The sequence below is a fragment of the Prunus avium genome, chromosome 7 (genome assembly GCF_965620075.1).
Source record: "Prunus avium chromosome 7, drPruAviu1.hap1.1, whole genome shotgun sequence".
In the NCBI taxonomy this organism is placed as follows: domain Eukaryota; kingdom Viridiplantae; phylum Streptophyta; class Magnoliopsida; order Rosales; family Rosaceae; genus Prunus; species Prunus avium.
The window spans coordinates 9,238,099-9,253,682 of NC_142290.1; the positions used below are offsets into that span (position 1 = coordinate 9,238,099).

Here is a 15,584-nt window from a genome sequence, read left to right on the forward strand (position 1 = left end):
CGCCTACGCGAGCCACGGGTCACACATCACGCCAAGCAAGCATGCCAAAAACGCAACGGCTATATAAGTTCCCGCTCATGAATCTATCCGGTGTTATTTAATTTGAGCTCGGCTTATTATAGCACAATTAAACTCAAGCACAAGCACAACGGATAAACATGCAATGCCATCACGCCATGCTACAAGCTCAAGTGGGCCCAAGCCACGTAATCACCCGGGGCTTGCTGAGAAGGTTGTGGCATGGATGGGTACGGGCACTCACAGGGCCCATTGAGGGGACGAGGGATGAAAGCTTTAGGCTACTTGGGAGCACTAAAGCTCAGGCCCATTCCTCGGGCCCAAATACATGGGTTAGCATGAGAGAGAAGAATGGGGTCCAAAGCCTTAGGAGAACATCCCATGGGCTGCTGTAGCATTTAGGGAAGTCCATGATAGTTAGAATGCCCAAGAACGAGCAAAACCACTTCCAGCAGCTGGACGAAAGCGTGCGGGCTGCTGGAAGGGAAAATACCAATAACCTCAAAACTGTACTCGAAGCCCAGCCCAGCCTCTCTTAGAAAATCCAAACATCGAGCTCCACCCATACCAGAGCTCCCATGTGGTCAACCCAAAATCAAAACAAGGACCATAGGAAATCCATAAGTGTAGGAGAAATACCCAGTGGACAAACAACTTCCTCTGTCCTCAGTTTTCCTTTGTAAGCTCTGATTTGAAAACCAAGGGAGAAAGCAAGTGGCGCCTTACCCCCATGGAAAGGCTCAGCCGCACGAAGCCTTGGAACCACAAGAAGCCTTTGATTCAGGCGCTCTGGTCAATGATTTTGCACAAGAAAGGGAGTAATTGGAGAAAGGGAAAGAAAAAGTAGGAATGGATGATCGACGAAATTAGGATTCCAAACAGCTATAAAACAGAGCTTCTTCTACCCAGCAACACAGACCATTCCAGAGCAAGACCAAGCTTTGTCAAGCGAACTGGAATTTTCCCATCTTCTACTCCCAACGTCTCTCTCTGTTCTAAGATAGAAGCCATCCTAATTCTCCCCTCTCCCACTCTAAAACCTGTTTCTCCCCAAGAAATTCATGCTCTGATCTCTCTCTCTCTCCCTCTCTCTCTCTCTCTCTCTCTCTCTCTCTCTCTCTCTCTCTCTCAAATTGCTAAACCTGTGAAAGCTCAGCTCCCATGCCACATGCTCCTCATGCCAAGTCATTAACAAATTTCATGCGTTCCTTTGGGTGTTGGTGAAAAGAACCCGAACGTATTTTTCTAAGGCTTCAGTAAGTCTTTTAAAAATTCTTTCGGGAGTCTGGTTCTTGAACTCAGGCTTCAGGAGGATCTTTTTGTTCGCTTTCTTCTCACAGCGGCCCAAGCCCATTCGTTAGGTTGCTGGAACAAAAGGACCCCCACATAAATTGGCGACTCTGCTGGGGACCAGACTGCCATTTCCACTGATGCCTCCGAAGAAGAAGACCAGAAGTAATACCATGGCTTCCCAAGACGGGCTCGACCATGGTGATTCTGAATCACGACAGAACGCCTCTTCTAGAGAGCAAGAACGTGCAAGTGAGAGAGCTTTCACCCTCACAGACCTCATTACAGCCATTCAGGCTATGGGGGAAACCCAAAGGGAGATGATGGACACCATCAAGGAATTGAAGGGCTCTGTCTCTAAGCCGACCGAGGAAAACAATGGACACCCATAGGAGGAGTCTGCTGTCGCTGCTGGAAAAGGATCTGAACGGAAAGGACCATCTTTTGTTACTCAGGAGGACGTCGTTGCCATGCTGGAAAGAGAGCTTAATCGAAGTCAGGAAGATTGGAAGTACATCCCTCAGCCACCATATCCCTCGAGCTTACTCCAGCAGCCATACCCTAAAGGCTACGAGGCGCCAAGCTTTGTTCTTTTTGACGGAAGGAAAGGAAGTCCAAAGGAGCACGTCAATCGCTTCATTGACGCTCTGGGGCCACATGCTGGCGATTATAATCTTCGGCTCCGAGAGTTTTCAAAAAGCCTCACTGACCGTGCTTACACATGGTACACCACTTTAGCACCAGGCTCCATTCGCTCGTGGGAAGACTTGGCAAGCAGGTTCTGCAAGAAATATTTCCAGCACGAGGAAAGAGTCACTACTACTCAGCTCAACAACACTCGCCAAAAACACGGGGAGGATCCTGTGGACTTCGTGCGCAGGTTCCGGGACTTGGCCTTGGACTGTTATGACGAGAAGGACGAGGAGGCGCTGGTCGAAATTTGTATCAGCAATATCGTTGCAGATTACAGAGTTTATTTGGAGAATATTGGCATCAGTCAATTTTCTCGGCTGCTGGAAGCAGTAAGAAAGACGAGCATGTCTGTCAAACCAGCTGGCCAGAGAAGTTGGAGAAGTGAGAAGAAGGAGACGCATCAGACGTTGGCTGTGGATGATAAGTCATCGGGTGACTACAACTCACGCAAGCGGAAGGATAGGGAGACGTACCCGCCGTTACCTTGCAAAGACGAAGAATTTCATGCTATCCTCGACACAATGATCGCTGATGGTGCAATCGAGCCTCTCAGACCTTACAAAATTCCTACCCGAGAAGAGAAAAATGATCCTAGGTACTGCCGTTACCACCAATTTGTGGGGCACCCAACCACGGCTTGTCAGAGCCTAAGGAGGATCTTACATGCCAAAATACATGAGGGAGTCCTCGAGCTTCCCTCTAGGAAGCAAACTATTGACGAGGACCCCTTGCCAAAACGAAGGGGAAAAGAAGTAGCCGTTGTTATCACATGTTCCGGCGACTTGCTCGACGATGATGAGGCATGCCACCCATGGAGGAATGACCCGAAGCCACCTGAAGCTGTTTGGGAGCCTTGCGGGAATATGGAGAAAGCTTATTGGTGCAAATATTCGAGGCCTTCAAGCTATAATACCCCATGGCCCCTCGCTGGTGGATGGGATGATAGCACAGGTGATGAAGTATTTCCGATGGACGTGCCGGAAGAATGCTACTTGGGGGCTTCGCAGCAGGAAACGGCCGCCGTGACCTTTCACAATCTTACGGAGGCCGAAGCGAGCGTAATGGAGCGCTATCTAGGTCTGAAGCAGGGACCCACAGCCTCACAAGTCCTCCAAAGGAATCCGAAATTCAAGTCACTCTTTGACCAACTCGGCTTTGGGCCTCAAGCAAGAGAAGCAGCTGCTGTAGCTCTCATGAACATCTCTGCGGAGTCGGATCCTTATTGTTTCGCTGCTCAACCACAAAGGTCATTCTTGGGAAATGACAACGCTATCGTTTTCATAGACGAAGACATGGAAGTTCCATATCCGGATCATAGAAGACCACTTTATTTGGAGGGACAGATCAATGATGTGTTTATAAGAAGGGCTTTGGTGGACACGGGCTCCTCTGTCAACATATTACCTCTGTCTGTGCTTACGGCAGCTGGTATTCCGTTATCTAAAATCGTGCAATCCCAGACGAGCATCAGCGGCTTCGGAAATAAGAGTGAAGTTACAGTCGGGTACATGCAAGTAAACTTGAAGGTGGGGCCGATCAGGTCACTTACCAAGTTCTATGTGGTGGATGTGGATGTGGCTTACCATGCTTTACTCGGAAGGCCGTGGCTCAACAAGCATAAGCTCGTAGTCTCCACTTACCATCAATGCGTGAAAGGAAGAATTGGGCTAAGACCGCTTCGCATACCCGGGAATCAAGCGCCGTTCAACAAAGACGAGGCTCATTACTCCGAGGCAGAATTTTACACGGAATGCACAGGTGCTGGAAGCGGCCCATCTAGGGATTTCGGGACCTACCTACCATCATGGACCGAAATTCGTGATTTGAGCAACGAGGAACTCATCACCATCGTTGATCGAGAAAGAAAGAGGCACTCGGAAGTCAACACCCACGCTTACGACCGTCCTCAATGCTCGAAAGTGACGCTGCCAGATGGGCTTACTGTGTATCGCTTATGACGGGATTGGGGGCTTAACCATGTCTTGTGGGAAAGCCCCGAGTATGGAGAAGAAGTAAGGCAGACGAGTGACCATAAGGACAGGGTACCCGCGCCTCGTGCCTTTCAGGAACCTATGATGGCACCTAGGCATATGCAAGATGGCTCGACTGCGGTAGCTGAGCAGCTGGAAACCATTAATTTAAGTGATGATCCCTCTGTCCAGAGGCCCATCTCCATCAGTGTTCGCTTGACAGAAGAGGAAAAGGAAGCTTTGGTGTCGTGATTAAAAGAATTCCGAGATGTGTTCGCTTGGAGCTACGAGGAAATGCCCGGCCTAGACCCAAACCTGGTCAGCCACACTCTGAATATCGAGCTTGGTACGAAGCCTGTCGTGCAGCCAAGAAGGAATTTTCATCCTGAAATTGAAATGCAAATCAAGGTAGAGATCGAGAAGCTGCTGGCCGCTGGGTTCATCAAACCCATCAAGCATCCAACATGGCTAGCAAACATTGTCCCCGTGAAAAAGAAGACTGGTGTAATCAGGGTATGCACGGACTACCGAGATCTCAACCGAGCCTGCCCAAAGGATGAATTCCCGCTGCCCAACATGGATATCCTAATTGACTCAACTTCGGGTCAAGGTTTGCTGTCATTCATGGATGGGTTTAGCGGCTACAATCAGATTAAAATGTCACCCAAAGATGCTGAGAAGACAGCCTTTCGAACACCATATGGGAATTTCTACTACACAGTCATGCCATTTGGTCTTAAAAATGCCGGGGCCACTTACCAAAGAGCCATGACAGCTGTGTTTCACGACATGATGGGAAAGGAGGTGGAAGATTATGTGGATGACCTCGTGGTAAAGTCAAAAACCAGAGAGGGCCATCGGGAAGTTTTGAGGAAGGTGCTGGAAAGGTGTCGACTCTACGGATTGAAGATGAATCCGAAGAAGTGCGCGTTTGGGGTATCATCCGGGAAATTCTTAGGGTTCCAGGTGCACCAGCGCGGCATAGACGTGGATCCCGAGAAGACCAGAGCTATAAACTCTCTCGCACCGCCTAAAGGCCCAAAGGAATTAAAGAGTTTCATGGGAAGACTATCATACATTCGACGCTTCATCCCCGGCCTCGCTGCCACAATGAGCACTTTCACTCCTTTGCTCAAGAAAGGAAAGCCGTATGTATGGGGCAAGGAGTGCCAGGAAGCCTACTTGAAGGTACAACGAATAATCACCAAGCTGCCCACCATGAGAGCGCCTATTCCGGGACTTCCCCTCAAGCTTTATCTAGCTGCAACAAACACAGCGGTAGGGGCCTTACTTGCCCAGGATGATCATGAAGGCGAAGAAGGTCCCATTTATTATGTGAGTAGACAATTGAGAGGTGCTGAAACAAGATACCCAAAAACCGAGCTCTTGTGCCTTGCCCTTGTCTATGCTGCGCAACGCCTGCGACACTACTTCCTTGCTCACAAGCTGCAGCTCATGGTGAAATCTGACCCCGTAAGATACTTGCTCACGAGGCCGGTGCTATCTGGACGTCTTGCACGCTGGTTGCTACAACTATCCGAGTTCGATATCACATGCGCAGCTCCCAAGGCCATTAAGGGGCAGGCTGTAATTGACATGCTGGCTCTATTTCCCGAAGTAGAGGAATCGACCCTTTCTGAGGAGGTTCTGGGGGAGCTGCCGGAAGTAGTTGCTGCAGTTACAGAAGGGGAGCCATGGACCCTTTACTTTGATGGGTCTTCTACGTCAAAAGGTGGAGGAGCAGGTGTGGTGCTCATTAATCCGGAGGGACAAGCTACAGCCCTCTCGTTCAAGCTAAATTTTCCATGCACAAACAACACGGCAGAATATGAAGCTTTTATTATGGGAATGTCTACAGCAAGAGAGATGGGTGTAGAGAAAATCAAGGTTATTGGGGATTCAAACCTGGTGTTAAGTCAATTACAAGGGAATTTTGCTGTGAAGGAGGCGACACTGGCACCATATCGTACAACGGCCGAAAAAATCATTAATTCTTTCAAGCAAGTCGTGATGGAGCACATTCCCGGAGTCACCAATAGATATGCTGATGCACTGGCTACATTGGGATCGAAGCTCTCATTTGTCAAGGAACAGCCTAACATCACTGTAATAAAGAAAGATGTGTCTGTAGTCGGAGCAATGTCCCAGGAGGAGCTGCCGGAAGCAGAAGGTGATTGGAGGAAAGCTGTGAAGGAGAAGATGAGCAAGGGAAGCGACATCAAAGAATTAAAAGATTACACGATCATCGTTGGAGAGCTATACAGGCGCCTCCCCGGGGGTATTTTGACTCGGTGTATAGGAATAACAGAAGCACGAAGAAGGTTGCAAGAAGTTCACGACGCCACCTGCAGCTTGGAGCCAGTGGTCAGTTTGTATAGGCGCCTGCAACGCAAGGGCTACTACTGGCCGGAGATGAAGAAGCAAGCGGCTGAAATCCAATCTAATTGCCCCAGGTGTTCTACAATACCCTCCACCGAAGAATCTTTCACTATTTCACTCGCAGAGGATTGGAGAGCTCCTTACTTAGCATTTTTCGTCGAAGGGACTCTACCAACCAATCCCAAGCTTGCCTACAAGCTCAAGAAGACAGTAAAAAGGTATTTCATAGACGGGTCGACACTTTACCGTAAGGGGTTTAATGGCGAACCATTGAGATGTTTGGGAGAGTCAGAGGCACGTCAGGTCATGCAAGAAATACATGCTGGAGAGTGTGGAGAGCACTAGAGAATGAAGAGGCTTCACCGGCAGCTGCTGAGTGTTGGGTATTATTGGCCTACCATGAAGAAAGATGCGCACGACTTCGTCAAAAGATGCCACACATGCCAAATTCATGCCAACCTAAGTCACAAGCCTCCCACATTGCTACAGGACATGCGCACTCCTTGGCCTTTTCATACTTGGGGGCTCGATTTAATTGGAACGATCCATCCTCCTTCCGACGGTTACAGATGGATTCTCACTGCCACGGAATATTTCACGAAGTGGGTTGAAGCGATCCCTCTTCGAAAGGCCACGGGAGCTGCTATTTCAAATTTTATTCGGGAATATATCGTGTGCAGGTTTGGAATTCCATACAAAATGGTCACTGACAATGGCACCCCTTTTGTCAACAAACAAGTGAGCTCGACGCTTAGCGGCTATGGTATCAAGCATCGCCGCTCCACGCCTTATTACCCGCAGGGGAATGGTCAAGCTGAGGCTACAAAGAAGACCATATTGAGGATTTTGAGCAAAATGGTGCACGAGTACGAAGGAGGTTGGAGCGTCCACCTGCCGGATGCCCTGTGGGCTTACCGCACCTCTCCAAGAAGCGCTACAGGTTTTTCGCCTTATTCTCTTGTGTACGGGTCTGATGCCATTTCACCCGTAGAAATCACCATCCCCACGGCCAGAGTATCGGCTGTCAATGATCTCGAATGGGATATGAAGTCATGCTCAGATTGGCGCCTATTGGACCTAGAAGCTGTCGATGAAAAAAGAGCTGAAGCCGAAAGAAGAACATCGCTTTACCACAAAACCATTGCACAAGCTTACAATAGAACAGTCAAGCTGCAAGCCTTCGAGCAAGGGGACCTTGTGCTAAAGGTCGTCGAGCATGTGAGGAGACAAGTATCGGGGCCTTCCAAATTTGCTCCGCAATGGGAAGGGCCGTTCGCAGTCAAAGAAGTTTACAGCAGCGGCTATTATCGCTTGATCTCTCTTAAAGAAGGCATGCTAACGGATCCCATCGACGGGAAGTGGCTCAAACCGTACTACTGCTAAGTTAGTTTTATATTCTGCACTTTCGTTATGGCATTTCTTTTCATTTCAAATATGAACTCCTTCTATGATCTCACTTGGTATTTTGGAAAATTATTGTACAATGCACCACTATGGTAGCATGAACTTTGCAATGAAAATGAAGTAAAACATGCTACTATGGCTCAAACCAAACACTATATATATGTACGCGAAAAAAAAAAAAATGATAAACACATGCTACTTAGCAGTAAAACATGCCAAGCAAAGCCACTTGGATGGGATCCCGAACTGTCAAGCCCAAGCAAAATAACATCAGTATGCGAGGCCAAGCTATTAAGGCATTCATTCTTGGAATGCTGGGACGACAAAATCATGATTCTCTTTTGGCAAGCAGTCGGGATATGCGAAGTATCTGTGAATTTTATAAAAATCACGGGGAAAATCGTGTCTGGTCCCTTCAAAGCATGATGAGAAGGTATTTTTCAAGCTTAGTATTTAGGCAAGCCATGCAAATAAAGTTTGGGAATGCTACCAAAAAAAATTTTTTGACAGCATATGCTCTGCTTTTAAAGATATCCAACCCGTCAGAAAATCTCAAATGACCTCAAGCAATTCGCAAGCACAAATTCCACCAACCAGGCAGCACATATATATATATACCAAGCAGAGGTTACAATGTGTCTCCAGCATCCAAAAGAAAATAAAACGTAGGTTCCAGCAGCTTGATCACAACAGCGTTACAATACAAGGATTTCACAGTACAGGTGTTGGAACATCAAAAGGATCCGACCGAGGAAAACAATGGACACCCACAGGAGGAGTCTGCTGTCGCTGCTGGAAAAGGATCTGAACGGAAAGGACCATCTTTTGTTACTCAGGAGGACGTCGTTGCCATGCTGGAAAGAGAGCTTAATCGAAGTCAGGAAGATTGGAAGTACATCCCTCAGCCACCATATCCCTCGAGCTTACTCCAGCAGCCATACCCTAAAGGCTACGAGGCGCCAAGCTTTGTTCTTTTTGACGGAAGGAAAGGAAGTCCAAAGGAGCACGTCAATCGAATCCGAAATCAATAGGTGTGAGTAATTGGTCAATTCAATTTCAACGACAGTTCGTTCCTAATCGGAGTAGTTGTTGTATTCCAAATTTCTAGCAATTGGATTTCACTCAAAACCCACCAACTGACTCCTCCCACCATATAAGATGTTGCCCAAGTTTGGGGCTCGATCCGAAATCAATAGGAGTGAGAAATGGAACAATTCAGGTTCAACGGCAGTTCGTTCCTAATTGGAGTGGTTGGTGTATTCCAAACTTCTGGCGATTGGATTTCACTCAAAACTCACCAAATGACTCCTCCAACCATATTATGATGTTGCCCAAGTTTTGGGCTCGATCCGAAAACAAAAGGTGTTCCAAATTGGACAATTTAAGTTCAACGGCAGTTCGTTCCTAATTGGAGTGGTTGGTGTATTCCATACTTCTAGCGATTGGATTTCACTCAAAACTCACCAAATGACTCCTCCCACCATATTATGTTGTTGCCCAACTTTTGGGCTCGATCCGAAATCAATAGGTCTGAGAAATTGGACTATTCAAGTTCAATGGCAGTTCGTTCCTAATTGGAGTGGTTGGTGTATTCCATACTTCAAGCGATTGGATTTCACTCAAAACTCACCAAATGACTCCTCCCACCATATTATGATGTTGCCCCAAGTTTGGGGCTCGGTCCGAAATCAATAGGTGTGAGAAATTGGACAATTCAAGTTCAACGTCAGTTCATTCCTAGTTGGAGTGGTTGGTGTATTCTACACTTCTAGCGATTGGATTTCACACAAAACTCACCAAATGACTCCTCCCACCATATTATGATGTTGCACAAGTTTGGGGTTCGATCCGAAATCAATAGGTGTGAGAAATTGGACAATTCAAGTTCAACGGCAGTTCGTTCCTAATGGGAGTGGTTGGTGTATTCCATACTTCTAGCGATTGGATTTCACTTAAAACTCACCAAATGACTCCTCCCGCCGTATTATGATGTTGCCCAAGTTTTGGGCTCGATCCGAAATCAATAGGTGTGAGAAATTGGACAATTCAACTTCAACGGCAGTTCGTTCCTAATTGGACTGGTTGGTGTATTCCATACTTCTAGCGATTGGATTTCACTCAAAACTCACCAAATGACTCCTCCCACCATATTATGATGTTGCCCAAGTTTTGGGCTCGATCCGAAATCAATAGGTGTTCCAAATTGGACAATTCAAGTTCAACAGCAGTTCGTTCCCAACTGGAGTGGTTGGTGTATTCCGTACTGCTAAAGATTGGGTTTCACTCAAAACTCACCAAATGACTCCTCCCACCATATTATGAAGTTTCCCAAGTTTTGGGCTCGATCCGAAATCAATAGGTGTGATAAATTGGACAATTCAAGTTCAACGGCAGTTCGTTCCTAATTGGAGTGGTTGGTGTATTCCATACTTCTAGCGATTGGATTTCACTCAAAACTCACCAAATGACTCCTCAAACCATATTATGATGTTGCCCAAGTTTTGGGCTCGATCCGAAATCAATAGGTGTGAGAAATTGGACAATTCAAGTTCAACGGCAGTTCCTTCCTAATTGGAGTGGTTGGTGTATTCCATACTTCTAGCGATTGGATTTCACTCAAAACTCACCAAATGACTCCTCCCACCATATTATGTTGTTGCCCAAGTTTTGGGCTCGATCTGAAATCAATAGGTCTGAGAAATTGGACTATTCAAGTTCAACGGCAATTCGTTCCTAATTGGAGTGGTTTGTGTATTCCATACTTCTTGCGATTGGATTACACTCAAAACTCACCAAATGACTCCTCCCACCATATTATGTTGTTGCCCAAGTTTGGGGCTCGATCCGAAATCAATAGGTGTGAGAAATTGGAGAATTCAAGTTCAACGGCAGTTCGTTACTAATTGTAGTGGTTGGTGTATTCCATACTTCTAACGATTGGATTTCACTAAAAACACACCAAATCACTCCTCCCACCATATTTTGATGTTGCCCAAGTTTTGGGCTCGATCCGAAATCAATAGCTGTCAGAAATTGGACAATTCAAGTTCAACGGCAGTTCGTTCCTAATTGGAGTGGTTGGTGTATTCCATACTTCTAGCGATTGGATTTCACTCAAAACTCACCACATGACTCCTTCCACCATATTATGATGTTGCCCAAGTTTTGGGCTAGATCCGAAATCAATAGGTGTTCCAAATTGGACAATTCAAGTTCAACGGCAGTTCGTTCCTAATTGGAGTGGTTGGTGTATTCCATCTTTCTAGCGATTGTATTTCACTCAAAACTCCCCAAATGACTCCTCCCACCATATTATGATGTTGCCCAAGTTTGGGGCTCGATCCGAAATCTATAGGTGTGAGAAATTGGACAAGTCAAGTTCAACGGCAGTTCGTTCCTAATTGGAGTGGTTGCTGTATTCCATAATTCTAGCGATTGGATTACACTCAAAACTCACAAATGACACCTCCCACCATAATATGATGTTGCCCAAGTTTTGGGCTCGATTCAAAATCAATTGGTGTGAGAAATTGGACAATTCAAGTTCAACAGCAGTTCGTTCTTAATTGGAGTGGTTGGTGTATTCCATACTTCTAGCGATTGGATTTCACTCAAAACTCACCAAATGACTCCTCCCACCATATTATGATGTTGCCCAAGTTTGGGGCTCGATCCGAAATCAATAGATGTTCCAAATTGGACAATTCAAGTTCAATGGCAGTTCGTTCCTAATTGGAGTGGTTGGTGTATTCCACACTTCTAGCGATTGGATTTCACTCAACACTCACCAAATGACACCTCCCACCATATTTTGATATTGCCCAAGTTTGGGGCTCGATCCGAAATCAATAGGTGTTCGAAATTGGACAATTCAAGTTCAACGGCAGTTCGTTCCTAATTGGAGTGGTTGGTGTATTCCATACTTCTAGCGAATGTATTTCACTCAAAACTCACCAAAGGACTCCTCCCACCATATTATGATGTTGCCCAAGTTTGGGGCTCGATCTGAAATCAATAGGTGTTCGAAATTGGACAATTCAATTTCAACGACAGTTCGTTCCTAATTTTAGTGGTTGGTGTATTCCATACTTCTAGCGATTGGATTTCACTCAAAACTCACCAAATGACTTCTCCCACCATATTATGCTGTTGCCCAAGTTTTGGGCTCGATTCGAAATCAATAGGTGTTCCAAATTGGACAATTCAAGTTCAACGGCAGTTCGTTCCTAATTGGAGTGGTTGGTGTATTCCATACTTCTAGGGATTGGATTTCACTCAAAACTAACCAAATGACTCCTCCCACCATATTATGATGTTGCCCAAGTTTTGGGCTGGATCCGAAATCAATAGGTGTGAGAAATTGGACAGTTCAAGTTCAACGACAGTTCGTTCCTAATTGGAGTGGTTGGTGTATTCCACACTTCTAGCGATTGGATTTCACTCAAAACTCACCAAATGACTCCTCCCACCATATTATGATGTTGCCCAAGTTTTGGGCTCGATCCGAAATCAATAGGTGTGAGAAATTTAACAATTCAAGTTCAACGGCAGTTCGTTCCTAATTGGAGTGGTTGGTGTATTCCACACTTCTAGCGATTGGATTTCACTCAAAACTCACCAAATGACTCCTCCCACCATATTATGATGTTGCCCAAGTTTTGGGCTCGATCCGAAATCAATCGGTGTGAGAAATTGGACAATTCAAGTTCAACGGCATTTCGTTCCTAATTATAGTGATTGGTGTATTCCATACTTCTAGCGATTGGATTTCACTCAAAACTCACCAAATGACTCCTCCCACCATATTATGTTGTTGCCCAAGTTTTGGGCTCGATCCGAAATCAATAGGTGTGAGAAATTGGACAAATCAAGTTCAACGGCAGTTCCTTCCTAATTGGAGTGGTTGGTGTATTCCATACTTCTAGCGATTGGATTTCACTCAAAACTCACCAAATATCTCCTCCCACCATATTATAATGTTGCCCACGTTTGGGGCTCGATCCGAAATCAATAGGTGTGAGAAATTGGACAATTCAAGTTCAACGGCAGTTCGTTCCTAATTGGAGTGGTTGGTGTATTCCATACTTCTAGGGATTGGATTTCACTCAAAACTAACCAAATGACTCGTCCCACCATATTATGATGTTGCCCAAGTTTTGGGCTGGATCCGAAATCAATAGGTGTGAGAAATTGGACAGTTCAAGTTCAACGACAGTTCGTTCCTAATTGGAGTGGTTGGTGTATTCCACACTTCTAGCGATTGGATTTCACTCAAAACTCACCAAATGACTCCTCCCACCATATTATGTTGTTGCCCAAGTTTTGGGCTCGATCCGAAATCAATAGGTGTGAGAAATTGGACAATTCAAGTTCAACGGCAGTTCGTTCCTAATTGGAGTGGTTGGTGTATTCCATACATCTAGCGATTGGATTTCACTCAAAACTCACCAAATAACTCCTCCCACCATATTATAATGTTGCCCAAGTTTGGGGCTCGATCCGAAATCAATAGGTGTGAGAAATTGGACAATTCAAGTTCAACGGCAGTTCGTTCCAAATTGGAGTGGTTGGTGTATTCCATACTTCTAGGGATTGGATTTCACTCAAAACTAACCAAATGACTCGTCCCACCATATTATGATGTTGCCCAAGTTTTGGGCTGGATCCGAAATCAATAGGTGTGAGAAATTGGACAGTTCAAGTTCAACGACAGTTCGTTCCTAATTGGAGTGGTTGGTGTATTCCACACTTCTAGCGATTGGATTTCACTCAAAACTCACCAAATGACTCCTCCCACCATATTATGATGTTGCCCAAGTTTTGGGCTCGATCCGAAATCAATAGGTGTGAGAAATTTAACAATTCAAGTTCAACGGCAGTTCGTTCCTAATTGGAGTGGTTGGTGTATTCCACACTTCTAGCGATTGGATTTCACTCAAAACTCACCAAATGACTCCTCCCACCATATTATGATGTTGCCCAAGTTTTGGGCTCGATCCGAAATCAATCGGTGTGAGAAATTGGACAATTCAAGTTCAACGGCATTTCGTTCCTAATTATAGTGATTGGTGTATGTTGTGTGGATTTCAGCTGCACCAAAATGGATTAAGCTGCATCCTCAACTTGTGATACTCGCAAGTGCACGAACCGTTGGTAGTTTAGCGTATGTAAGTGCGAGGTCGATTCCACAGGGATTGGTGATTGAATGATCCAATTTAGTTTCCCTACACAAAACAGAAAGGAAAAAGAAAGGAAATAAATAAAACAAGGAAGAAAGAAATAACTAACTCAAGCAAATAAGTTCCCAAGTTCAATTAGATTAATGGATTGGTTCTAGCTAAAGTATGATTAAGCCATGGTGTGTGGTCATAACCTTGTGTTCCTAATTCCCTAATTTGATCATTTGTTGTCTAACCTAAAATTAAGCATTAGGAACCCATTAAGCATAGAAGAACAATTTAAACAACCAAGTATGTATCTAATCCCTGTTGTCGAATGTCCATACATACTCTTCCTATTCATAGTTCAATTCGAATTAAAGCATGGTGTCTACTCTTAATTCAAACCAAGATAGCTAACATGCAAGCCTAAATGGTGATCAATCATTCAAACTAGCATATTAACTTATAAGCATAATGAATAAGAACATGAACCATAATTGAAACTTGGAAACTAATCAAACTTGAAACTAAAGAAAAGAATTTACATAACAATGAAAATTAGAAAATGAAACTAAGAGAATTTGAGGGAGAGAAGGGAAGGGAGCTCTAGAGAAGTGTTTGAGAGCTCCCCCCCTTGGGGTGTGTTTACAAGCTTAGAGAACTTCCCTATTTATAGGCCTAGGGGAAGTGAAAATCTGAATTCAATATGGCTAATGCATACAACACTTGTATTAGAAAATCTAAATTGGGTGATGCACTTGTATTAGAAAATCTTGAATTGGTTGATGCACTTCACCAATAGATCCCACCAGCAGCCCTAGCTCATCTTCATGTCACCATTACCAAGCTTCCAACCAGAAATGATAGCTCATACCTAGCTCACCATGACCAAGCATCCAACCAGCACATGCTGAGGTCAGCATGACCAGCAACTTCAAGGGCTTACAACTTGGGCTTCTCTTAATCAAATTAGGACTTTAAGCACTCGAAATTTAAGTTCAGAATGTCTTCTTTCCAACCATATGTTATTTGGGCCAATCCAAGGTCGGAGGAAGAAGTTAAGGCCGAAACAAATTGCTAACTCATTTTCCGCGCTGATAAGATCCATCCTGAGCATGGTTCTGTGTTTGCTAGGTAACGGACTCCAGATTTATCCAATGAGCCTGAATTTTGGATATGTTATAGTACACACCAATTGGAACAACGTTCATGAAGAATGTGGCCTCATTCGAGCTATGTAGGTGGTTGAAACAAAGCTTGCAATATGAGCTACGGAACTGGACTGGCAGGGGGCTGTAGCCAAAATGAGTTTGTCTTTAAGCTCTTCATCCATTCATCCAAATTAGGCCTTAACATGCTTGAATTGCATGAATTATGCTCTCTAAAGCCATCATTATTACCTAAAGCTCAATGAACTGAAAGATAAACACAAAAAGGATTAAAAGCACAAGTTTAACTCAAAAACATAACCAAATCATAAGCTAGAAGGGTACAAAATGATATACAATTATGAACCGATCAGTGTATTCCATACTTCTAGCGATTGGATTTCACTCAAAACTCACCAAATGACTCCTCCCACCATATTATGTTGTTGCCCAAGTTTTGGGCTCGATCCGAAATCAATAGGTGTGAGAAATTGGACAATTCAAGTTCAACGGCAGTTCGT

At 44.9% G+C, this 15,584-nt stretch overlaps 1 protein-coding gene across 1 annotated transcript; it reads left to right on the plus strand.

Moving 5' to 3' along the window:
• The first annotated feature begins 1,481 nt into the window (after positions 1-1,481).
• On the plus strand, positions 1,482-3,959 carry LOC148292989 (uncharacterized). Its single transcript, XM_088244541.1, has 2 exons — positions 1,482-1,661; positions 1,764-3,959. Exons 1-2 carry the CDS (start codon positions 1,482-1,484, stop codon positions 3,957-3,959), a joined length of 2,376 nt encoding a protein of 791 aa, XP_088100667.1.
• The last annotated feature ends 11,625 nt before the right edge of the window (positions 3,960-15,584 follow it).

Coding starts and splice junctions, on each gene's coding strand:
- LOC148292989 (XM_088244541.1), top strand. CDS start 1,482: ATGGCTTCCCAAGACGGGCTCGACCATGGTGATTCTGAATCACGACAG. Junction 1,662..1,763: donor TCAAGGAATTGAAGGGCTCT/GTCTCTAAGCCG, acceptor TTTGTTACTCAG/GAGGACGTCGTTGCCATGCT.